This window comes from Megalobrama amblycephala, linkage group LG1 (assembly GCF_018812025.1).
Source record: "Megalobrama amblycephala isolate DHTTF-2021 linkage group LG1, ASM1881202v1, whole genome shotgun sequence".
In the NCBI taxonomy this organism is placed as follows: Eukaryota; Metazoa; Chordata; class Actinopteri; order Cypriniformes; family Xenocyprididae; genus Megalobrama; species Megalobrama amblycephala.
Window position 1 is genome coordinate 64,251,283 of NC_063044.1, and position 25,612 is coordinate 64,276,894.

At 37.6% G+C, this 25,612-nt stretch overlaps 1 protein-coding gene across 1 annotated transcript in view; it reads left to right on the plus strand.

Annotated features, from left to right (window-relative positions):
• The first annotated feature begins 13,428 nt into the window (after nt 1-13,428).
• plcl5 (phospholipase C like 5) overlaps nt 13,429-25,612 on the plus strand; it is a 77,208-nt gene continuing 65,024 nt past the window's right edge. Inside the window, exon 1 of the mRNA XM_048209363.1 lies at nt 13,429-14,305. Within this exon, the coding sequence (XP_048065320.1) occupies nt 14,015-14,305 (291 nt within the window). The 5' untranslated portion in view covers nt 13,429-14,014. The remainder of the gene's footprint in view (nt 14,306-25,612) is intronic.

Genomic DNA, 25,612 nt, shown 5'->3' on the forward strand with positions numbered 1-25,612 from the left:
CATGTGACCATATATTTTAGAACTACCCATTATTTCTGCCAGACTGTAAAGGCAAAGCACATGGGAGGATAACAGATGTAACGGCTGTTTCATCAAAGCAAATTTGTCCATGTCTAAAAATATTTATGATGCATATTGGTGATTTAGCAATAAAACCATGCAAGTCATTTAGGTAAATATTATTCTGAATTGGTAAGCTAGCTAGCTTTTCCTAAAATGGCAGCTATGGGGCAAATTGAGCCAAATGCTGTGGGGTAAATTGAGCCAGCGTTTACCCCACCATAAGAAACTGAAATTAAGTTAAATCTCTGAAGTATAAACTGGTATAATTTCAATGTAATATTATGCAACTGGTTTGTTTATTTATTTATTATTTATTTATTTATTTTTTGAGTTTATTTGATAGGAATAGTGTATAAATCCACCAAATCCTTCTCTGATATGAACCAGAGGACGTTTAATCATATCTTTCGACCTGTAATCTCTAATGGCCTAACATGGTCAACACTGCAGAAAAACTACCAGACCAAGAACATTTTGACTAAAATATTTATTAGTTTCATTAACATTTATTCATTCTAATTCAGTTTTTATTTAATTTTACTCAAATTCTCTGTTTTGTCTGTTTTTGGGAAGGTTAATTGTTCGCATTTCTGAAACAATATGTTGAACACCAAAGATAATGAAATTTCAACTTCATTTGGTTGGTTTTATGTTGTTTAAGGTAGCTTTAAGAAAAGAAATATAAATACTTGTAAACGGAGATTTGATTATTAAATTAGTTTTCAAAAGAGGTAATCTTTTTAAAGAGGTTATCTTTACAATTTCACATGGGTTTGATTCGGATTCAGTTAGATGGTCAGTTTACACCAGCCTATTGACTCGGCTCAACTTTACCCGTAACCTGGGGTAAATTGAGCCACAGAAACACTGTTTTTTATAAGAAGACATATTTTTAGAACCCTTTGTCATAGACCTATTCTGATCATTTAAAATGATAGGAAACATCCTGAAATTACTTTAAATACTTTCATTGTACTTCTGCGTCATTTTCTCTTGAGGACCTCACAAGTAAAAAATGGTTCAGCTGACCCCACTCTCCCCTACTACATCTCTTCAGTGTATTGTTGACTACTATTAGACCTTTAATGTGTTTAAAGGCCTAATAGTTTTAATATGTTTTTGGATTGTTCTACTGACGAAACACTGCAAAAATATATTTCCAAGAAATTTCCGGAGACAAAATACCACATGAAAAAATATAAGTGATATAATTTAGGAGCTTTCTACAGCTTTTTTTTTGTTTGTTTGTTTGTTTGTTTTTACAGCGGATGCCATTGAAAACACGATAATCCCTCAGAGCCTCGCTTTCATTCATACCCATCATGGCGCTGTTTCGAGAAACTTCGACAAAACAATAGTGTCATACTACCTTTACCACTTTATTCTTTTCTTTTCCTTTTTTTTTTTTTTTTTTTTTTACATAACAAAAACGGAAGTGTTTTGTTTAAAAAGCCTTGAAGCTTTGCTAACTTAGCTAAATCATATTTACATTTAATCGTTTAAAATATAGGCTATCTATATAAGCCAAAACTCCTTTAAAAATTACAGTCAGCCCCAAATGAAAGCGAATAAATCCCACGATACATGCAACATTAATGGTCCTTACTACGGTATGTGAAAATATTTTATATTAATTTTATAAATTGTTGTAGGCCTATTGCCTACACATTTGCCTTTCCTTTATAATTCACAGGATAACACAAATACATATTTGCAATTTATTCATTGAGTCGGACTCATGTTCCCTTGAAATGAAGTAAACTTGCCCCCTCTTTTGGTCAAAGTGGATACAAACAATTCTAATGAAAAGCCCTCAACCCCAGCGAGAGAACAAATCAACAAACTTAAATGATCTGGACAGCGTAGCTATAAGCTCAAACCTTCTCTCCTCTCACGGAAATGGTTATCCTTTCAGGCATGGTTTATAAAAACAATATGTAAGTTTACCGTCAGGCAGTAGCACTTGTTTTATTTTCTAATTGCAAAGAGAATATTGCTTGAGGAAAGAGCTCATCTGTTGCTTGGAGACGGAAATCTGCGCTTAATAGAGCCATAAATAGAAGAGCAGCTGAAGCATAAGTTAGATCAGAGTCAACTGCTCCGATTGACCTGATGGAGGATCCGGTACTGTGAAACAATAAATTCAGTGACTCGAACAATTCAAGCACGCAGAAAAGACATTTAACTATGATTGAGTTAAATGGATCTTTGGCAGTACTTTCTGAAACAATAAGTGCCACTATATTATCTGAATTATATATATATTTGATACATCAATTACCATTGCATCTTGAACGATTTTAAACTAGCAATCTGAAATAGGATATACCTTGGACATATTAATGTTATATCAAGCTAAATATAATTAGGCCTATACTGTCTAACCCAAATATTATCCCTAAAAGCAAATTTCTTGCATTTTCAGAATTTTACAAAATAATATAAAAATGAACTTCAAAAATAACTACTCCCTAATGTAAGCTAACTCTCAAACCCTTACTGAGCAATGACAAACTTTAGCTCTTTATCTCAATCCTGTCTGGTCTAAAACCTGTTCATTTACTAGTTCTTGTAAATAATCAACTAATAATCAGAAAGTTTATCAGCTTGACCAGACCATAATCCATAAATATAATACATATAATATTCATTTTTAGAAATGACAGACTTATAAAAGGATACTACATAATAATATGAATGACCCTCATAACATTTGAGAAATAATTTACTTTATCTACCGGGGGACAATATATTGCCTAAGCCCAAAATTTTGTGTTAAAGTGAAATTTAATTTGGTGTTCCATGTCCAAAATTATACATATCCCAGATCTTATCACAAAATTCTCAGGAAAAGAAATCTTCTGCATCATTCTAAATGCTCCTGGTAACTTCTAACAAGAGCATTCTGATCAGAACAGCTGGTACAGCTGTTTGCTATAGTCATAGTTAAAACCAAGGAGCTTTGTGAGGACCTCCTGTTGTTCATTGTGGATGCTCACAAGAAAGGGAAAGGCTACAAAGGTATTCCCATGTCTTCCAGTGGCCACTGTGCAAAGCATTAATAGAAAGATCAAGGATACATAATGCTTTGGGGGTGTTTTTCAGCCAATGGGCCAGGTACCCTTGTAAAAACAAATGGCATCATGAAAAAAGAAGACTCTGGAGCAAAACATCAAACAGTCTGCAGAAAAACTTGGCCCTCAGGATGCAGTGGACCTTCCAAACAAGATAACGATCCACAAAAGAGGTCAAGTAATGGTTGGCAGAGAACAATATCAACGTTTTGGAGTGGCCAGACCTGAATCCAATTGAGAATCTGTGGAGGGAACCGAAGACCAGAGCAATGGCAAGGAAGCCTTCCAACCTCAAGTACCTGGAGATCTACGCAGAGGAGGAGTGGTCCCTCAGTGGAATCCCAGTGGAAATGTGCAAAAAAACTTGTACCAATTATAAAAACTGTTTGAAACTGTGATGAAAAATAAAGGCTTTGCCATTGGCTATTGAGAAACTGTGGACATGGAATGTTTTGTCAGAATGAAAGCTAATATTATTTGTTAATAACACAGAGTCTTACTTTCTTTTGTCACATTTTTGTGTCATTTCCAGCCAGAAGATGCCTATTTGTCAAATAAAAATTCACCATAATTAAAAAATTGGCTTGGGTATGATTAATACTATATGAATAATAATATATAATATGCCACACTATGATATTGTGGACAATGATAAGAAATTAATAGCCTATAAGATATGCTAAAATAGGTAAATGCTGTGTATATACGCCTTTTTACCACCAGATGTCGCTGAAACATTACTTGAGAGTGAACTGATAATATTCTTTCAATTTCATGAGCTGCCAGCAAAAGAATGATCGCATATTCTTGTACCAATCAAATTAGATTAATATCTAAATATAAAATATTGCTTAGTGTTGAAGAGTGCTTCAGGTTATAAAGTGTCTTTGTTATTCTGACGTCTCCTCGTTTATTTATTTTTCCTCTCAGAGTTTTGCTAATTTTCCAAGAACAGATTTGTGAAAGATTGTGTTGCTTTCGATTCCTCATTCTATGAGCAGATGACACAAACAGGAAATTACAGTTTTTCTCTCACAACGTTCTTTCGTTTCCACTGTTGCTTTTCAGTAGTGAACTTCATTTAATCAGTTAAAGGCACAATATGTAACATTTTTGGATATTTTAAATTAAAATATCCAAAAACCATTTTGTTTACTTGTGTACTTACATTATCCCAAATGTTTCCAAGAATGTTTAAATCCAGAGAAGTAAGCATTTTTAACCAGAACACAGACCCATACCCATGTTACCCTCAATTTTTTTTATTTTGTAGAAACCATGGAAACACCAAAGACACTTAAATATATTATGTGTTTTATTAAACAGGTGAGCAACTGTTTGGATACACTCATTGACAGAAAACTAATAAAGCTTAACATAGTAGGCCTAAGTCTTATTGTTTAAATCTCATTTTCTTGATTTACCACAAGTAGGCTACCATGTTTTACCATGCCTAATATTGATCTAGCTTACTGCAGTGTGCAGTAAGTGTCTCATAGTAGCCAATGAGCGAACACAGAGTAGCACTGTAACAACACACAAATGTATATGAAAGCTCTAGCGTAAGTTTTGCCAGGAAGACTCAATGTTACGTCGCCAATTAGTTTAGAGCTAACCAATCATTATCTTGCACTTGGAGTATATAAGATTGCTGACACATGTTTGAGTCCGCAGATGCTTTCCGAATGCGTTGCAATTCTCTCTTGAATCAAGTCCGAGCTTAGTTTTTAACAACAGATGGCGCTCTAGGCTAGTTTTTACTCACACGCTCAAATGCTCACGAAGGCCATGTACTTCCACCTCAGAATGCTTTTGTGACGCGAGATTAATGTAAACGGCCCACTGCAAACAACTTATTATTTTTATTAAAGATACACTATGTAAAATTTTGGCCTTCTATCGATTAAAAACAAAACTGCCTTCATTTTACGAAAGCACAATCCACTTTCAATGCCCAGAAAGGTTGTAAAGACATTGTTAAAATAGTCCATGTGACTACAGTGGTTAAAACTTAATGTTATGAAGCGATGAGAATAGTTTTTGTGCGCAAAAAAACAAACAAAAATAATGACTTTATTCAACAAATTTCTTCTCTTCCATGTCAGTCTCCTATGCTGTTTACGTGGTATAGACGGTGGAGAGCTTTCGGGTTGTACGTCAGAACGCCAACTCCGTATTGGCCGGCACCTGTGTCATCATAAAACGCATGCATCGTGCTGCTCACGTGAACAGAGTTGGCCAATACTGAGCCGGCGTTCTGACATAGAACCAGGAAGCGCTGGACTGTGTGTACAACATAAATAGTGTAGGAGACTGACATGGAAGAGAAGAAATTGTTGAATAATTATTTTTGTTTGTTATATGGACTATTTTAACAATGTCTTTACTACCTTTCTGGGCTTTGAAAGTGGCAATAATGTTGCAGTCTACTGAAGACCAAAAAGTTCACAGATTTCATCAAAAATATCTGAATTTTGTGTTCCAAAAATGAACCAGAGATTGTAAATGTCCCAATATGGTGCTGACATCTTGCACTGAATCAGGGCAGCTGAGTCACACTTCTGTTTTTATAGGATCAAAGTAACTAACAAAAACAAAACTTATTAAAAAAATAAATGAACACTTGAACTTACATCAGCTTGATAAAAACTACCTAAAATGACAGAAACCATCTTTTGAAAAAAAATTATTTGAAGTGTAATTTATATTTTTTTAGTTTGTCTCACGTCCTATAAGATTACATGGAGAGGGCAGGTTTATGACCTATACTTGGACCAGCCACCTGGGGACGATCAAAACGTTTTGGCTTCACTTTTCAGGACTTGTGCAGCACACAAGGTTCTTACGTGTTTGGAACAACATGAGGGTGAGTAATTAATGACAGATTTTTCATTTTTCGGTGAACTAACCCTTTAGGAGAAATAACCAGTTTAGATGGAAAGGATCTCAAGCTTACTAGCTGGAGACGTTAGACATAGTACTTCCTTGAAAATAAATTCCAGCACAGCGCTACAACAACCATAATGAAATGGCCCTTCACAGTAGATCATGTTTTACAATCTTAGAGTGCTACATGTGGCAATTTATCTGTTCAATAAAATAGCTTACTCACCTGCTTTTACAACATTTCAAATCCCCCAGTTCTCGCCATCTTCGAAAAGCCAAGCCGATCTTGATTCTCATTTTATGTCAACTTTAAGCCACTTTTCTCTTTTTACGGATATGAGGAGGCACTCATGAGGGTGTGATGTATGTACACGATTTCGTGAGAAAAATCATCCCGGTGGGTCTAAAATATAAACACTTACAATGGGCTTACCATAGTAAATTATTATCAGACAAAAACATGGAATTAAGATTGATGGTGCACTGACTCATTTAAATTTTGTTAATTTTGAAATGTTACATAGTGCACCTTTAATAATAGGCTATATGTATGTTGTGCATTTTAGACTTAAATTAGTTTATGAATCTGTGGATTTTCTTTTATTTTTTTTTATCATAACATTTTCATATGCCGACAGTTTCGGACATTTTCAGTGCATGAGATTCTCCTGTTTGTTTGTTGCATGAGCTCTTAAAGCCCCACCCTCTTCTTGAAAGGGGGGGGGGGTAGCAGCAGCTCATTTGCATTTAAAGGGACACAGAGCAGTTATTTGATACAGTGGCTAAATTAACAAAAAATAAAGCTTCAGCTTCTGATGTTTCCAAACAGCACAGCAGTAGTGAATTTATGAACCCTTTTACTTTCTAGATTGACAAAATTAAAGAGAACATTATAACCATGCAACTGTCTACTACAGTATCGCGTCAGACAGTGCATTGTAGTATCCCTGAGGAAAAATTCAATTCATTCTCTGCTTTAGGATAGGAAGAATTGTCTAAACTTGTTAAATCATCAAAATCAACAACATGTATGTTAGACCCTTTAACGACTAAGCTATTGAAAGAGATGCTTCCAGTGGTCATAGATCCTCTTCTTAATATTGTTAATTCATCTTTATCACTAGGATATGTACCAAAACTTTTTAAGCTGGTTATTATTAAACCTCTTATTAAAAAAAATACAACTTGATCCTAGAGAATTAGTCAATTACAGGCCGATTTCAAATCTCACTTTTCTGTCAAAAATACTAGAAAAGGCAGTTTCATCACAACTATGTTCCTTTTTAGAAAGAAATGGTATCTGTAAGGATTTCCAGTCAGGATTTAGACCGTACCATAGTACTGAGACTGCTCTCATTAGAGTTACAAATGATTTGCTCTTATCATCAGATCGTGGTTGTATCTCTCTATTAGTGTTACTAGATCTTAGTGCTGCATTTGACACTATTGATCACAACATTCTTTTAAATAGACTCGAAAATTATGTTGGCATTAGTGGAATTGCATTGTCATGGTTCAAATCATACTTATCTGACCATTATCAGTTTGTAGTAGTAAACGAAGAGATGCCATATCGATCACAAGTTCAATATGGAGTACCGCAAGGCTCAGTACTAGGACCGTTGCTTTTCACTCTGTACATGCTACCCTTGGGAGATATCATTAGGAAGCATGCCGTTAGTTTCACTGTTACGCTGATGATACTCAGCTCTACATTTCTTTGCGCTCTGATGAAACTTACCAATTCACAAAATTAATGGAATGCATACAGTAGCTGATCTAAAAAATTGGATGACCAGTAATTTCTTACTAATAAATTCAGAAAAAACAGAGATTCTAATTTTTGGAATTTTTCTTCACATAATAACCTAGAATACTGTCTAACACTGGATGGCTGCTCTGTTAAGTCTTCGTCATCAGTTAGGAACCTGGGTGTGCTCTTCGATACCAATCTTTCATTTGAAAGCCATGTTTCTAGCATCTGTAAAACCGCACTCTTCCATCTTAAAAATATATCTAAACTAAGACATATGCTCTCAATGACAAAAGCAGAACAGTTAGTTCATGCGTTCATGACCTCAAGGCTAGATTACTGTAATGCTCTACTGGGTGGTTGTTCTGCTTGCCTGTTAAACAAACTACAGCTGGTCCAAAACGCAACAGCTAGAGTTCTTACTAGAACCAGGAAGTATGACCATATTAGCCCAGTTCTGTCATCACTGCATTGGCTTCCTGTTAAACATTGTATAGATTTTAAAGTCTTGCTAATTACTTACAAAGCACTAAATGGTTTAGCTCCCCATTACCTGAGCGAGCTCTTAATGCATTATAGTCCTTCACGTCTATTGCGGTCTCAGAATTCAGGCTAGCTGATAATACCTAGAATATCAAAATCAACCACAGGCGGTAGATCCTTCTCCTATTTGGCACCTAAACTCTGGAACAATCTTCCTAACATTGTTCAGGAAGCAGACACACTCTGTCAGTTTAAATCTAGACTAAAAACGCATCTCTTTACCCTGGCATACACATAACACATTATTAATTTATGTTTTCAAATCCTTTAATGGATCGTTAGGCTGCATAAATTAGGTCAGCCGGAACCGGGAACACTTCCTATAGCACCCGATGTACTCATTACATCAGATGAAGAATGGCATCTACGCTAATATTAGTCTCTCTGTTTATCCCGAGGTTTACCGTAGTCAGCCGGATCCGGGCCGTATCCAGGTGAGATCGAGGAACTGTGCCTAGACAAGACAACAATGCAGCCCTGAAGTGTCAACAGAGATTGTGTCAACTAGATCATCCACTGTGAAGGCCTCATCGACACTACAGCCAGTGGAACAGTTGCTCAACAAACCGTCCATACCGGTGTGATGAATACGATCCTCAACTGGATGGAACTGGAATAAATACTTTGACTGTTGCGATCCCAATCGGACTTATGAAAGCTGCCTGAATCATAGTCATGCACTGTTCATTGTTGGCCAGAGAAGAACTGGCCCCCTGACTGAGCCTGGTTTCTCCCAAGGTTTTTTTTCTCCATTTTAACACCTGTTTGCCACCTGATGTCAACTGCTGGAGTTTGGGTTCCTTGCCGCAGTCGCCTTTGGCTTGCTTAGTTGGGGACACTTGACATTTCATATTCAACAATGTTTTGATCTGCCTGTATGCAAACTGAACTGAGCTGGATGATGACACTGTTTACTCCAGTGCTGATATAGATAAATTAACTAAATAAACAACTATTGATTTTTACAACGGAATGAATCACTGCTGAATTTACTTAAGATGGACAATGACACCATTTTCTGCTGTGCAGCCAAAACAGAAACAGTATACCAGTTATCACTGTAAAGCTGCTTTGTAAAAAGCGCTATATAAATAAAGGTGACTTGACTTGACAAAAACAGCGTGTTTTTGCTCACCCGAAAAAGTGGCAATTTTCACATACTCTAAAAAATTATCTGTGATTTAATCAACACAGGAAATCACTGCTAATGTACCAAAGATGTGTGAGATAAAATTTAAAAGGTTCAGACTAAACATTTTCCGGGCAAATGGAGAAGAATTGTTGTGTTAGTATTATTCCTGCTCTGTCCCTGCCCAACATCTCTACTCTCTATCTAAAGTTATGCTTAAGAGCAAAATCCCTTCAGACCATACTGTGGCCTGCTGGAGGCAAATCTATACTAAGAGATGTTTTCTTTCATTCTCCCCAATTAAAAATGAGTGGGGTTCTGTCTGTCTGTCATAAACTTCCTGGTTTTCTCTCTCCAGTCTCCCTTCATCAGTCCCTCTTCAGTATTCTCACACCAAGACAACCACATCATTCAATAAATCACTGCATTTCTTAAAGAACTCCTAATGAATCTGTACACTGCATGATGGTGGGGGTGGAGTGTCATCTGCAAGGACGTTTTGGGGTCATGGCAAGGCTGGTGTCCTCATTCAGCACTAGAGAAAGAAAAAAGTTGATGAAACTAAAGCATTTTTCAGTCTTATTAGAATAGAAGGGCTTCATTGTGAAAGGAAACATGACGTCAAATCCTGGCCAGAAAATAGTTTCTCAGAAGAAATGGATTCCAGGCAGTGTTTTGATGGCATCAACTGATTGTGCTGAGGGAATTATGGGCTTTTGTTCTTGAGGCAATTCCTCATCCATCACCCCCATGTATTAGTCTGACAATAAATAAATGATACACTTGTCTTGCATCATCTTCCAAGGCACAAGAACATCTGATCTCCTGTATGCTGAAAGCTGATGTTATACATTCCTCATCTGAAACAGTTGACGACTTTGCACAGCCTTCAGCGGCCAGTTCTTCACATCACAAACTGACAAACTTCATCTTAACAGCAAACACACACACTCTCCCCAAAATCATCCTTTGCAAACATCCTACTACATGTCCGCTTGATCCTATCCCTACTCATCTCCTTCAAGCCCTTTCTTCTTTAGTTGTATCTGCACTCAAATCATCAACAGCTCTCTTCACACTGGTTTTCCCACAGCATTCAAGCAGGCTCGGATAACCCCACTGCTTAAGAAAATCCAGCACTTTTAGAAAACTACAGACTGGCATCCCTTTTTCCATTTATTGCTAAGACACTTGAGTGAGTCATGTTTAACCAAGTCTCTACCTTTCTCACACAGAACAAACTCCTGAACAACCAGTCTGGCTTCAAAAGCGTTAACTCAACTGAGACTGACTTGTTACTGAAGCTCTAAGACTGGCAAGAGAAGCTTCCAAAACATTATTTATACACAGTACTTATCTTGCCGGATTTGTCTGATGCTTTTGACATGGTTAAAGGATTAGTCCACTTTCAAATAAAATTTTCTGATAATTTACTCACCCCCATGTCATCCAAGATATTCATGTCTTTTTTTCGTCAGTCGAAAAGAAATGAAGGTTTTTGATGAAAACATTCCAGGATTTTTCTCCATATAGTGGACTTCAATGGCCTCCAGACGGTTGAAGGTCAAAATTGCAGTTTCAGTGCAGCTTCAAAGGGCTTTAAACGATACCAGACGAGGAATAAGGGTCTTATCTAGCGAAACGATCGCTCATTTTCTACAAAAAGACAACTGTATATGCTTTATAAACACAAATGATCAGCTTGCACGTGCTTCCCCTTTTCCGTATTCTTCAAAAAGCTTATGCTGTATGTCTTACACCTTCCTTATTCAACTTACGGAACGAACGCGGCGCCAGTTGCGTTTTTTGTTGTTGTTGTTGCCCTATTGTTGATTTCATTCCTTCTATGATTCTCATTTGTATATTGCTTTGGATAAAAGTGTCTGCTAAATGATTAAAAGTAAATGTAAATGTAAACATGCCATGCAGTTTTGTAGGAGTATGTGCCAATGGTGCTCTGGTCAGCTGTTAATGACCTTGTTCTGAGTTATATTGCTCTTGTCTGGCCTTAATGCCCCAGCTCTGCATTTGATTGCAGCAGTCTGAAAGTGATGAATCATGCTGTAATGGCTGCTCAGGCAGAGGAGCATATGATTTCTATCATGCCATCACCAGCTAATGTGATTTGGCTTTTCTGGAGGATATAATTTGACAGTATAATATTTCCTCTCTTTCTGTCTGTCCTCTTTTTTTTTTTTTTTTTTTGTCTATGTGCACACAGTTGCCTATACAGTGCATGATAAATGTGTGGGGGTTAAATAATATAATTAAAATGTAAAAATGCAAAAAGGTTTGTGTGAAGGTCAGGTTCAGGGTTAAGGGATAGAGAATATTATTATCTTTGAATAAAACAGCAGAGGTCAAATGAAAGTCCACAGTGTTTCAGTGTTCTGAGGATTAAAGGGTTAGTTCACCGAAAAATGAAAATTCTGTTATTTATTACTCACCCTCATGCCGTTCCACACCCGTAACACCTTCGTTAATCTTCGGAACGCAAATGAAGATATTTTAGTTGAAATCCGATGGCTCCATGAGGCCTTCATAGGGATCAATGACATTTCCCCTCTCAAGATCCATTAATGTACTAAAAACATATTTAATTCAGTTCATGTGAGTACAGTGGTTCAATATTAATATTATAAAGCGAGGAGAATATTTTTGGTGCACCAAAAAAAACAAAAACAAAATAACGACTTATTTAGTGATGGCAGATTTCAAAACACTGCTTCATGAAGCTTCGGAGCGTTATGAATCAAACTGCCAACGCGTGTCAAACTGCTAACGGCTGAAATCACGTGACTTTGGCGCTCCGAACAGCAGATTCGATACACTGATTCATTTGTGCTCCGAAGCTTCCTGAAGCAGTGTTTTGAAATCTGCCATCACTAAATAAGTCGCTATTTTGTTTTTTTTTGCACTCCAAAAAATATTTTTGTCACTTTATAATATTAATATTGAACCACTGTACTCAAATGAACTGATTTAAATGTGTTTTTAGTACATTAATGGATCTTGAGAGAGAAAGTGTCCATTGCTCCCTATGGAGGCCTCACGGAGCCATCAAATTTCAACTAAAATATCTTAATTTGTGTTCTGAAGATTAACGAAGGTCTTACGGGTGTGGAACGACACGAGGGTAAGTAATAAATGACAGAATTTTCATTTTTGGATGAACAACCCTTTAATCAATATAATGTATATATGCAAGAATAAATGAAAAAATCTTTCATGAAGTGTTTCAATATGAACTTAAAAAAACCCTAAAAAATACAACAGTAAAAACAGTTTTTTAACTGTAAGTTATCTTTCCATATATGGTGACAATTTGTAATTGGTCTAACAATGCATTAAATTAATTATTAATAAATTTATTTATCATTAATAATTTATGGTGAAAAACAGTAAAAAGACATTTCCTGCATGACATATCACATATGAATATATTTTAAATAAATATTTTTAAAAAAATGTATTATCAGTAATGCATACATTAAGGTGTTTTGTGTTACAATTTATGTTATTTAGTTATTGTTTATTGTATTATTTTTTAGTGTCATGGCATGTCTTTGTGTATGGCCCTGTGCACCGTCGTAAATAGATAGATAGATAGATAGATAGATAGATAGATAGATAGATAGATAGATAGATAGATAGTCACACTTTCATATAGGCTAACTTTCATCTGGGCTTGCCTGAAATTTTATAATCTGTCTTTGACTTTACAGGCTTGTTATGTAATAAAAATATAGCCTATTTATATTATACTTTTATTTTTCCCATGCAATTAGGCATGTATTTATAAATCAAAACATCTATGGCTGCCTCTTTAAAAGGGGCAATTACTGGATAATTTCATGGTGTACTTACGTGTATAACACAGGCGGAGGCATTGTGTTTGTTTATCATTTTTAGGCAGGCTGGAAGTCGTTGAGTAGCATGTTTATGTAAATCAGCTCGTGTTTATGGCTTTGAATGGTTCAGTTTAAGTGAGATGGGATAGTTTGCAAATCAAGTGGCAGGACCTGACTCTCCAAATGTGTTTTTAATCCAGTCACAACCATCTTCAGTCATCCTTGATTGGTTACACATAAGACGCTGGAGGGACAGAAGCGAAGTGACTGAACGCGTACTGACACAACACCGAGGCAGCGGAAATCCTTCCATCAATGCTTGCAGGGCGTCTGACAATCAAGGGACAGAACGGGTCTAATTGGCCCTCATAACCCTGTATTATCTCGGTAGTTACGGACGCCTACCCGCAGAACACGGCGCGAGCGCCATCTGTGCGCTTTATTTTCTCCTAGTGGCGACGAGGGGGTGAGAGGGAGGGCGACGAGGGGGTGAGAAGGAGGGAGGAGAGGGGAGTTTGAATCTATCCGCCCGCACAATCTATTCACCACCGAGGCTGGCAGAGAACGTGCGGTGCCTTCGCTGTTCATGGATTTTACGGTTTCACGAGGACGCACCGGACTCCGATGGCTGTTTGTCTCGCCGTGGGTTCTTAAAATCACAGGCTCACTCACTCCGATGGTGAGTTTTTTGGCGTAGCTAACGGCAGAGCGCGCGATGGCTGAGCCGCAGGCTTCCGAATCCGTGGCGGGACCCTTATACGAGCACGTCTCCGAGGCGACCACCCCGACCCGGGACGCGGCGGCGGCGGCGGCACTGAGCATCAGCGATACCTACCAGACATACCTGGACGTGTCGGCGGCTGCGCACCCAGTGTATGGGGCCGAAGGGGTATACTCTAACGGACGGTACAGGGAGCACAGCAGCCCGCGGATCGGTACCAGGAACCGCGACAGTTCTGCAGAGAGGTGCACCGGTACCGGGAATCCACCTTGCGGTATTATGAAGGTGAGTGAGTGTCATCACTTTGTTATTGACTGAGGACTTTCAGAGCTCTGCAGCGATGCAAATGCTCATGGAACCGTCCACTGCTGGAAACACATTGTGTAGTAGCATTACTTAACTGTTTCTGTAGGATATTTGGTGTGTCCTCCTCCCCTGTTTTGGACTGTCTTGATACGTTGGCTCAAAATCAAGTGAGATGCCTATCTAGAACATTTTGGAATATCTTATGGACATCTTATGCCCTCTTAAGAGATCTAGCTGATATTAGATAACTGACACACAATCATTAGGCTGCAGCAATAAAAACATACTGTCCATTATGAATATTTTTAAGTGTTTAATTAGGATTATTTTGCCATTTATATTCATGCATGTTTCTTTTGCTATTTAAATGTATGTACCTACTGGACTATTTTGAGTTATGTCAAAGCTTAAAAATCACTTGATAAAGAATGGCTGTAATGTGAAAAGTATTTCGTAATTAAATTGTAATTTTATTTTCTGTTGTTATACTAAACAAGTAAGCTATCCTTTAGGTAAGCACCAAATTGCGACACTTATCGGTTGGCCTTATGTTAAAGAACCAATAACTGATAAAGTATTGATCTATATTGATCAAACTAATTCTCATGATAAAACAGAACTATTTTACGAGGTGCCGATTCCATATGAATTTGTATAATGTGATTTGTAGAAACATGATTTTGAGGGAAAAAATTAAGCATGAAGTTCCACCCCTAAACAAAGTCATATGAAAATGTGCGAATAAGATTATAATTTCATGTAAATTATTTACTGATTCACCCACTGCATCAAAAATGCTGTCTAGGTAGGCATCTCATCAGATTTTGTCTGTCAGTGTATCTGCATGACCGACGTCCTGGTTACAGTCTTGGATCATAACGTTTTTTATTATTTTATTGACGTCTGTTAAGGTACTCAGAAACATATTTACCTGACAGCTTTATAGTACAGGCGACAGTGCAGTGCACTTAAGCTGAACCTTAAGCAACTCAATGGCTGGAAGGACAGCTGTCAAGTGGTGTTTTAATTGAAAACAATATTTGTTATAGTTTACAGAGGGCCTGAACTGCACATTCAGTTGAGTTTTAATGGATGTCAGTGCAAATCAAAGGCTTTGGGTTGGATCAGTGAATCTATGCAACTCATTTGGAAAGTGTCAATAATAGATGGAGTGGCTTAGTTGTCAAAGCACAATGCTGTTAGAAATCACTGCACATTGACCTATCACGACAAGGTTGTTCTCAGGTCATAGAAAAGATAGAAGGATGTAAAGAATAAGATGGTTTGAGTACAGTTCAAGACACTAAATTTAATTCACCCCTTTGTGTGTGTCGTTGTGGGTCATTGCTGCTGTTTGAGATGAATCAAGAGCTGAACTTCAAATTTGTCATTGGGTTGATTCACTTTGCTTAGCAACAGACACAAAACAGCGTGGTACTCTCCCATTCCCTCGCTTTATTGAATTCCTATGCGACTGTGTGGGTGTCTTGGCACCCACGAGAGGACCAGTGTGACAGGGAAACAAGCGAAGTGTTCAACGTGCCGACATCTGAGCACTCAAAGTAGACTTGGTGTGAGTTTGTGGTGGTTGTGTAGAAGATTTAGCACACTGGAAGTAAACAGTCTTTACTCAAGACACCCATTAAAGACAGAATTTAAGTGTCATCATATGGAGAATCAGCTTTCGTATGAATCTCCATTATCCAGTTGTTAGAAATCGACTAGCTGTTTAATTGTCATAGGGCTTGGCCTGAGTGCTCTTTTGCTTAGGAATACTGTATCATGTCATGTATCAAATCTATTTCATCCCTGGTTTAAAGTGCTCCATTATGCTTTTTTTTTGGGAATTTCCTTTCTTGCAGTTTATTATAATATAGCTGTTTGTGAGTGTAAAAGATCGGCAAAGTTTTGAAGATCTAAGAGAACGATAAATTTAGTTATTGAACTGCCTGAAACAAGTCTTACTTCCTGCAGGTATCCAAGTAGGTTTTTAACAAATTTGCATAATGCCAGCCTATATGGTTTTCAGTGGCTGCCCGGGAACGAGGTCTCCTTTGACCCGCCCTCAAACACTCTATTTATAGCTGAGGCCTGGAAGAGTTTGGTTCATGTTGTCGACATGTCAAATTCAAATTCGAGCGTTTCATTTTCGACAGACGCTGTAAGCGGTAGGCCAATCACAACAGACTGGGCCATCTGACCAATCAGAGCAGGCTTTCAGGAAAGGAAGAACCTAACCTTAACCATGTAGTTATTAGGGCTGCAAGATGTATCATACGATGCGAACAATAACACTGAAACGCGATTCTTTGTGCAATTATGAAATCGCAAAGGCTGCAATTGTTTTGGGGTTTTTTATGCGCAGCTTGTCAATGAAGTATGGCTCCAAATGCAAATCCATCTGAAAGCACTGTGAGTTTGAGTCGCTTATAATGTACATTTGAAAAAGCAACACGCGTCAAACATCTTTCCAGACATGAGAAGCACTTATTAACATCTTGTCCAACAAAAGACAACATTTAATAACATATTTTTTTCATAACGACATTTGAGCATCCTTCTGTGAGATGATGTGGCTTCTTACACAGAATAAAGCAGTCGTGTGTTTATTAGTCATGTTCAATCAATCAAAGCTTTTCAATCTTCTGTTTATTCAGCTACAGCGATACATACATAAGGATTTCCTGGAATGACACGTGTTATCTACTTCTGCGGCAGGGCATATGTGGAGTTTCTGCGCGAGAGCGCCCTCTGGCTTTCAGATGGAGAAGCATCTAATACTGATCACAGAGCCGTACAGCTCTGACAAGCTGCGCATAAAATAATCGCAGCCTTTGCCAAATCGCGTGCAGTAAAATTTGCGATAAATCGCGATATATCGTGCAGCCCTAGTAGTTACCTTATGTTACCAGTACATTCTTTGGTAAGTACAATGTAAGTACACATACTGTAAAATAAAGTGTAACCATTCTGTTAGTTAAACATGCTGCAACAGATCCTCCAGTTAAACGACCTTGGGCAAAAGCAATCCAGCAATCCAGAGAGAAGAATCTGTCTTGCTTTTCAGCTTTCCTTCTCCTCACCTCTGCTCTTGAGTCTCGCCTTCTTGTCTTTTTAGGCCCAAGGCTTTAGCTTTGGTCTTACTAGTAATGGGATTAGGCTACTATAACCTGTGAGTGCAGTTATACTGACTAAGATGTAGAAGTTGTTTAGAAAGGAGATAGGTGCATCATCCTTCAAGAATAATAGCTGACGGATGGCTATAAATCTCAATCACAGTGTCAGTCACAAAATGTGTCAAAAAATCTCTGCTTAAAAAACAAACCTGCATTAGTGACATTTCTGTTGGTAATCAATTCACTATCTTTCTTATGAGTTCATATTGCCACCCAGAGAATAGCGGTGGGTGATGTTTATCAATAGTATGTGAGAAAGGGAGAAAGTGGAAGAGAGAGGGTTGCGTGTGGGTTGTTGTGCGCTTGGTTGAGTGAACACAGGAGCATTTAATCAAATCAGATGCTGTTAAACCAAGCAAATGTCATTGACAAATGGAAAAATATCTAGACTCGGTAGCAACGTGCACGCCTCTGCATATTAGGAAACAACAGGTGAAGTCAGGCCACGGCATGCTAACAAATGTGACATTTTCTTATTATGTAGTATTACAAATGTTATTACAAATGTTTGTTTATATAATTGAGTTGTGTCGAGCTGACATTAATTATGACATTGATAAGTGGTTGGTTTATGGCTGTATAATGGCTTTAGGCTGTAGTTTATATTGTTCACATATGCTAATGTACCTGTACATTGACTACCTATAGGAGGGAAAATCACAAAATGTGTCTAATGTGTCAAATGTGTTGTCTAGACAGCAATGAGAACAAATGAAGGCTGACGTCTCATGTTTACAGAATTTTGCCTTAAGAAAAATATCACCCGTAATTTCACAAGTGTCTCCGCTAGAGTTTCAGATTAGGTCTCAAAAAGGCCACACATTTGAGAAGGTTCAAACTCAGATACATTAAAGGGATAGTTCACCAAAAAATGAAAATTCTGTCATTAATTACTCATCTTCGTGCCATTCCAAACCCGTAAGACTTTAGTTCAACTTTTGGAACACAAATGAAGATCTTTTTGATGAAATCTGAGAGATATGCAACTGACACTTTGATGCTTCAAAAAGTTCATAAAGAGATTGTAAAACGAATCCATATGAATTGAGTGGTTTAGTCCAAAGTTTCTGAAGAGACTCGATCGGTTTATATGATGAAGTGAACAGATTTAATTCAGGCTTTTATTCACATATAAACATTCATCAACTCACACATCAGTTGTGGTAAACAGAGGCTCAAGCATTGGTTCTTTGCATGTGAAAACCAATGAGGTTCATTCTCGTGTGTTACGCAGCACGTTTAATCTTTCGGAAGAGGTTTGTTCTTGCACGTCATTCGAGTTCGGTTGAACAATGTTTAAATGTGAATAAAAGCCTAAATTAAATCTGTTCATCATAAAAAGCAATCTTCAGAAAATTTGGACTAAACCGGTCAATTCATATGGATTAGTTTTACGATCTCTTTATGAACTTTTTGAAGCATCAAAGTGTCAGTTGCGTAGGCTGTCTATGGAGGGACGGAAAGCTCTCGGATTTCATCAAAAATATCTTAATTTGTGTTCTGAAGATGAACGAAAGTCTTACGGGTTTAGAATGACATGGGGTTGAGTAATTAATGACAGAATTTTCATTTTTGGGTGAACTAACCCTTTAACATAAGCACTTCTCATCGAATTCTTCCAATATCTTTTTTTTTTTATCTGTTTTTATTTATTTTGTTATTATTCTGTGTGCTTCAATATTAGTTTAATATTATTTATAGTTTTTATTCATCTCTTGAATTAGCTTTCATTTTTGTATTTTCAGGTTTTGTTTTATTCAGCTTTATTTCAGTTAACAAAAATGTTTTTGATAGTTTTATTTAATGAAAATAACTCAAATAACAAAATTCCAGTCCTGAGAATAAATGCACTGCTGGTATTAACAGTCCACTCAAATCCATGCTGCATCATTGATTTTCTTCAGTGTGGTAATGGGTTTGGGCCATAGACGGCTCTCTTTTTTGGTCTCATCTGGGGAGAGAAATGCTCAGGTCAGCTGTCTGGAGGTTTTGAGATTAGAATGGCTGGAGGAATTTGCGTGTTGGAGAAATCACCCTCTGCTGAATCTAATGCGGGTGAGTTGAGGTGGTCTGCAGGGCCACACCGTCTGTGAGACTGTGTGATAATGCTGCCTCACACAGGCTTCCGCTAAGCTAATTTGTGCAGAGTACCACTCCATCTGCCCTGCACATAATGGGGTTTGACTTCAGTGTTGTTAGGCTGTCTCTGTTCATGTTCATTGTAAGTACAGAGTCCATATGAAAGTGACATTTGGAAAACACACATAGATGCTGAATAAGAGTATGCTGGGAATCTGGGTCACAGGTCTCTGGAGTTCACACGTACGCTTTAGTGGAGACATCAAATGCACTCTGGCTTTTTGCAAGTGCGTGAAACTTCGTCTAGTCATGGATTTCCATGATCAAACATATTTGATGTTTGAGGGATCCCTATATTAGTCTTGTTATCATAATTAGTGTGCAGGATTTAAAGACCGTATATTAAGCATATATGTGTGTTGTGTTACGGTGGTAACGGTCCAGTCGATCCACATTTACAATTTGCTGTCACCAGGCTCCCAAAAGTTGCCAGAAGGACGTGTTCACTTATCAGCATTACATAACACCTGAATCTTGGACAGCTGCAGAGTCCAGGATTCAGTGTGTGTGTGTGTGTGTGTGTGAGCATAATTGAGTGTGGCATTTTTTTGTGTGTGTAATGTATATGAATGTGTGTATATAAAAATGGCAATGGACATTAAATAATTTTGAGAAGTTGACATGATACATTATATTACTCTATGTAAACTGATTTTTCTAATTCTTTTTATATTTAAACAATATTTAAAAAAAAAAGAAATAACACATTTAGTTTATAATAAATACTGTTCTTTTAATCTTTCTATTTATCAGTGAATCCTGACTGAGAAAAGTGAATCAAGATTTTCAAAAAAATAAACAGCACACCTGTTTTAAATACTGATAATAATAATAATAATAATAAAAAATGATTCTTGAGCAGCAAATCATCATATTAGATTGATTTCTGAAGGATCATGTGACACTGAAGACTGGAGTACTGCTGCTGAAAATTCAGCTTTACCATCACAGGAATAAATTATATTTTAAAATATGTAAAATATATAAAATAGAAAACAATATGACTGTTTTTGCAACATTTTTTATCAAAATTACATAGCCCTGGTGAGCATAAGTTTCTTTCAAAAACTTTTAAAAAAATCATATAGCCCCCTAATGTAATAAATCGGGACACGACGTGGGATCCAAGTGCAGGCTTTATTAAGCTGTGTTCGTGGTCAAACAAGCAAGGGTCAAACAGTGGCAAACAGGTACAGCAGGGACAAGGCAGAATTGTGGTCATGGAACAGGCAGTAGATCAAGGCAGGCAGATATCAAACACAAGTCCAAGACAGAACAAATAATCCAAAGGGCAGGCAGCAGAGAATCGTACACAGGAAACAGACAGGATCAGTAACAGGCAGACAAACAGAATGATCACCGCTCAGAAGTGCAAAGCATAGTAATACAAGACCTCACAAAGTGTGCGAGGAAGAGAGAGGCTGAAATAGTCCAGGTAATGAGCTGCAGCTGATTGGTGGAGTGAGTGCAGGTGATTGGTAGGGAGGATTATGGGAAATGGAGTCCGGGAATGACTGGAACTGTGACACCTAACTTTTGAAACATATTTTTCATAAAAAAACAAAAAAACATTTATATTTAAAATGTCATTAGAAAGTCGATGGACACATTATGCATACTGGTTTAAATTCCTTTCTCACGTTTCCCTTTTATGCATCGTCAGCACACCTTTTTTTATTTTTTTATTTTTTTGAGTGAGAGAGAGAGAGAGAAGGACAGACAGACAAAGTGCATCTGTGAGTCTGTTGTTCATGGTGTGAAATCTGGGCATACTCTCTCTGCTCTTCCCAGAAATGACCTCATGTGTACCAGATTAGGACCCTTCTTTCTTTCTCTCTTTCTCCTCTCACCTCCCCCCACAAAGCGTGTTTCCCCTCACCCCCTCTCAGTCATCCAAAAGCTATACTTTCAGTCTAGTATCCCAGAGACCAGTGTGGCTGTGATGAAACTAGATACTTATCTAGCTGGAGCGAAACACTGTTCCAATGACAGTGTTTTTCTCACTCATAATGCTTTTTCATCTGGTGTGTGTTAGTTAGATGTTGTTCTGGCAAACTAACATTAGCATTATGCCAAGAAAAATCCACGTTCCTGATGGCAAACAAGGCTTAAACCAGCTTAAGGTGGTTTTGCTGATCTAGCTGGTCCTATAGCCAAACCCCACTAAACCAAACTATACCAGTGTAACCACTGGTTTAAGCTATAGGCTTGTTAAGCTTTTTTTTTTTTTTTAATCAAGGTTTGCACTAAGTATGTACTTGTCTTAAAGCCACAGACCCCTTTATTGCATACTATTTGCATTTGCAAAGTATGTATTAGAATAAAGCTATAATCGTTAGCTTAAAATTAAATATTACTTTAAATAAGTATGCACTGATACTTAGGGCCCTATTTTAACGATCTAATCTAAGCGCATGGTCTAAAGCGCACTTAGGGCACCGTGCACTTAGGTGCACTTAGGGCGTGTCCAAGTCCACTTTTGCTAGTTTAAAGGATTAGTTCACTTTCAAATAAATTTTCTGATAATTTACTCACCCCCATGTCATCCAAGATGTTCATGTCTTTCTTTCTTCAGTCGAAAAGAAATGAAGGTTTTTGATGAAAACATTCCAGGATTATTCTCCTTATAGTGGACTTCAATGGCCTCCAAACGGTTGAAGGTCAAAATTACAGTTTCAGTGCAGCTTCAAAGGGCTTTAAACAATACCAGACGAGGAATAAGGGTCTTACCTAGAGAAACGATCGGTCATTTTCGGAAAAAAATTTATATGCTTTATATAAACAAATGATCGCCTTCCAAGTGCTTCTGCCAAAACCGCACTTTTGTATTCTTCAAAAAGCTTACACTGTACTTCCTACGCCTTTCCTATTCTACTTACAGAATGAACGCAGCGCCAGTTCCATTTTTTCCGTAAGTAGAATAGGGAAGGCGTAGGAAATACAGCGTAAGCTTTTTGAAGAATACGAAAGTGCGGTTTTGGCGGAAGCACTTGGAAGGCGATCATTTGTTTATATAAAGCATATGCATTTACATTTTTTTCGAAAATGACAGATCGTTTCGCTAGATAAGACTCTTATTCCTCGTCTGGTATCGTTTAAAGCCCTTTGAAGCTGCACTGAAACTGTCATTTTGACCTTCAACCGTTTGGAGGCCATTGAAGTCCACTATAAGGAGAATAATCCTGGAATGTTTTCATCAAAAACCTTAATTTCTTTTCGACTGAAGAAAGAAAGACATGAACATCTTGAATGACATGGGGGTGAGTAAATTATCAGGAAAATTTTATTTGAAAGTGAACTAATCACTTTTTTGGGTGTAACGTGCAATAAACCAATCAGATTCTCATCTCCCATTCCCTTTAAAAGCCAGTTGTGCTCGCACCATGGCGGATTTGCTATTTACACGGCGGAATTTGCAAGCAGAAAAACTGAACGCTTCTCTAGCAACAAACAGATCTGCTTGTGTGTGCAAGAAGACCATCTAGGGAAAAGCCGGATTCCACCAAAGCATTTTTATCTTTATGCACACAATACTAATCTTTTACATAGCAATCCTTTTATTTTTAATATTTGGCATGTTTGCGTGCTGCTGCTCGTCTCTGTGTGTGTAATAAGCAGAATGCACGCGCGTTGTACACCCTGTTATTTTATAAAGCGCTCTTTAAATAAAACAAAAATTGTGCCATTGACTTTAGACCAGGTTTTTGTTGATCAATGGCACAGTCTATTTCAGTTGCCTCAAAATAGCAACACGGCAACAATGCACCTGAACACACCTCATTTTCAGACCAGCACGTCCATGGGCGCAAATGCATGTGCTATTTAAACAACGTGGCGCAGGAGGTGAAAATGATAACTGCATCAGGATGAAACGGGCAAAAAACATGTCGTGCCTGGTGCTGCATTGCGCCGGATGTATGATAGGGCCCTCAGTATGCACTGAAATTCTGGCCTATACAATAAGCTGATAATTATTTTCATGTTATTGCCATTGAAAAGGGTGATATTAAAATGTCTAAATAAATAAAAAATAAAATCAGTCACTGCAAATGAAATGTAAGTGAATTTAGACATATTATAATGTACATGAATATTTACATCCCTAAAGAGATTTCTTGCCTTTTGAAGTGCAGGATATTATGGAAAATGCATGCATGCATGCAAAAAAAATGCATATACTGTTTATACTGTTTATACTTATATATGTTTATACTTATATACTTATATATTTGTAATAGTATACCATGTGAATATTTTTTCATATACTGTGATTAAAGGCACTTTTTTCAATTTTGTGTATTACAGTATGGATAGTGTGTAAAGTGGACCACAGTCCACAGCCATAGCCTTGAATTCATTTAAGGTGGTCTTGAAATTAATTTAATTTAACAGCATGAGCACTTTTACACCACATCCTGGATGCTTTCTTTCTGTTCTTGCCTGTGTTCCCGTCTTTGATTCTCAGGAAGGCAGGTAGATGAGATATCCGCTGCTGGTGTAAACTCATACCAGTCATTGTGCACTTATTTCATGCATACACGACTGAAAGGTAATTCAAGAAACCCATTTTCCCCTCTTTTCAAGCCTGTCCTCTTTTTGCCTGCCCCTCCTGGCAGCAGGTAAGGCAGCTGGCTGTAGGCCCAGTTTGTGGCACTTTTTCATCGACTCTGATCCTCTGTGTGAAGCTCAGTATATCACATGCTACAAATTACCACAGTGACTTCATTGAAAAGGCAGGAGCTGTTTACATCTATTGTAAGTCTATCGGGCTGACCACACATCTGTCATCTCCTCAACCATGGGACTGGGCATATGAAGACTGTGAGACTGTTCCACTATGAGAGACTGTGGTATTTCATCACTATTGGTAGACAATTGCATTGCAGTCACAAAGATTCAGTTAGTGTAGATCAGTGTATTAGATTATCACCTGAAACTGATTGCTTTGGAAAACTTTAGGTTCTATGACTGAGATTTTTGATTTTTTTTAAAATAAATTTTTTTTTGTCATTGTGACTTTATTTCATATTTAAAGCTGCAGTCCGCCATTTTTCCTCTTTGTCGCCATCTCTGTTTGAAACATGCGATTGCAGTCATATGCGGAATAGTTATTGTTACGTGGGTTGTGCATCGGCACTGCTCAGCGCAGATGAATCTAATGCTTGCTGTCAGTCACCGCACCGGTGGATACTGAACTTCAGAATCACAGATTCTACATCTTGAAAGTATGACCAATATAAGAATTTTCCTACAATAAATCGTGCTGCCAATGATGATTAAATCTAACGATCGCTTAGCTCAGATCATGCCAAACCGTGCAAATTATTAATACTGTTATATTGTTTTCAAATTGTTAATGTTAACAACATCAGCATTGCGTGACTATCCCTGTGTCTCAATCAGCTTGCTATAGGTCGTGAATCAGTATACCATGTAAATGAATGTGGCTGATTGCCTGATCAGTGCCCTGACTACTGAACTAGGGAGCTGATTGAGACACACGCTGTGTGTATTTAGTGTATATTAGAGTTACCTGTAGATTTCAATTTCTGTAGCCACTCCACAGTCCAAAGTCTTTTGCTTTTTGACTATGGGTGAATCTCCAGTTGTCACTGATGATTGTCAGTGTCAGATTGACGTTTAATTATTTCAGCTGGTGTGAGAACAGACTATAAATGATCCTCTACAAGCAGCATCCTCACGTGATAAAACCGACTGGCCTGGACTCCTTCCTTTCTGTTTACGGACGTGACGTAATGACGCAAAGACGAACTGCTGCATGCCGAATTGTGAATCGAGTTAATCGAGCTAAAATAATGAGATAGTTTTGAACACTGGCTGGTTATGTACTTGCTCAAAATTGATTTTGGATCATTTTTAACCAAAAAAAGTTACGGACTGCAGCTTTAAAATCCAATGTTTACCTTTTTTTATTTTTACTCTGATGATTAAATGGGCTTCCATATAATGC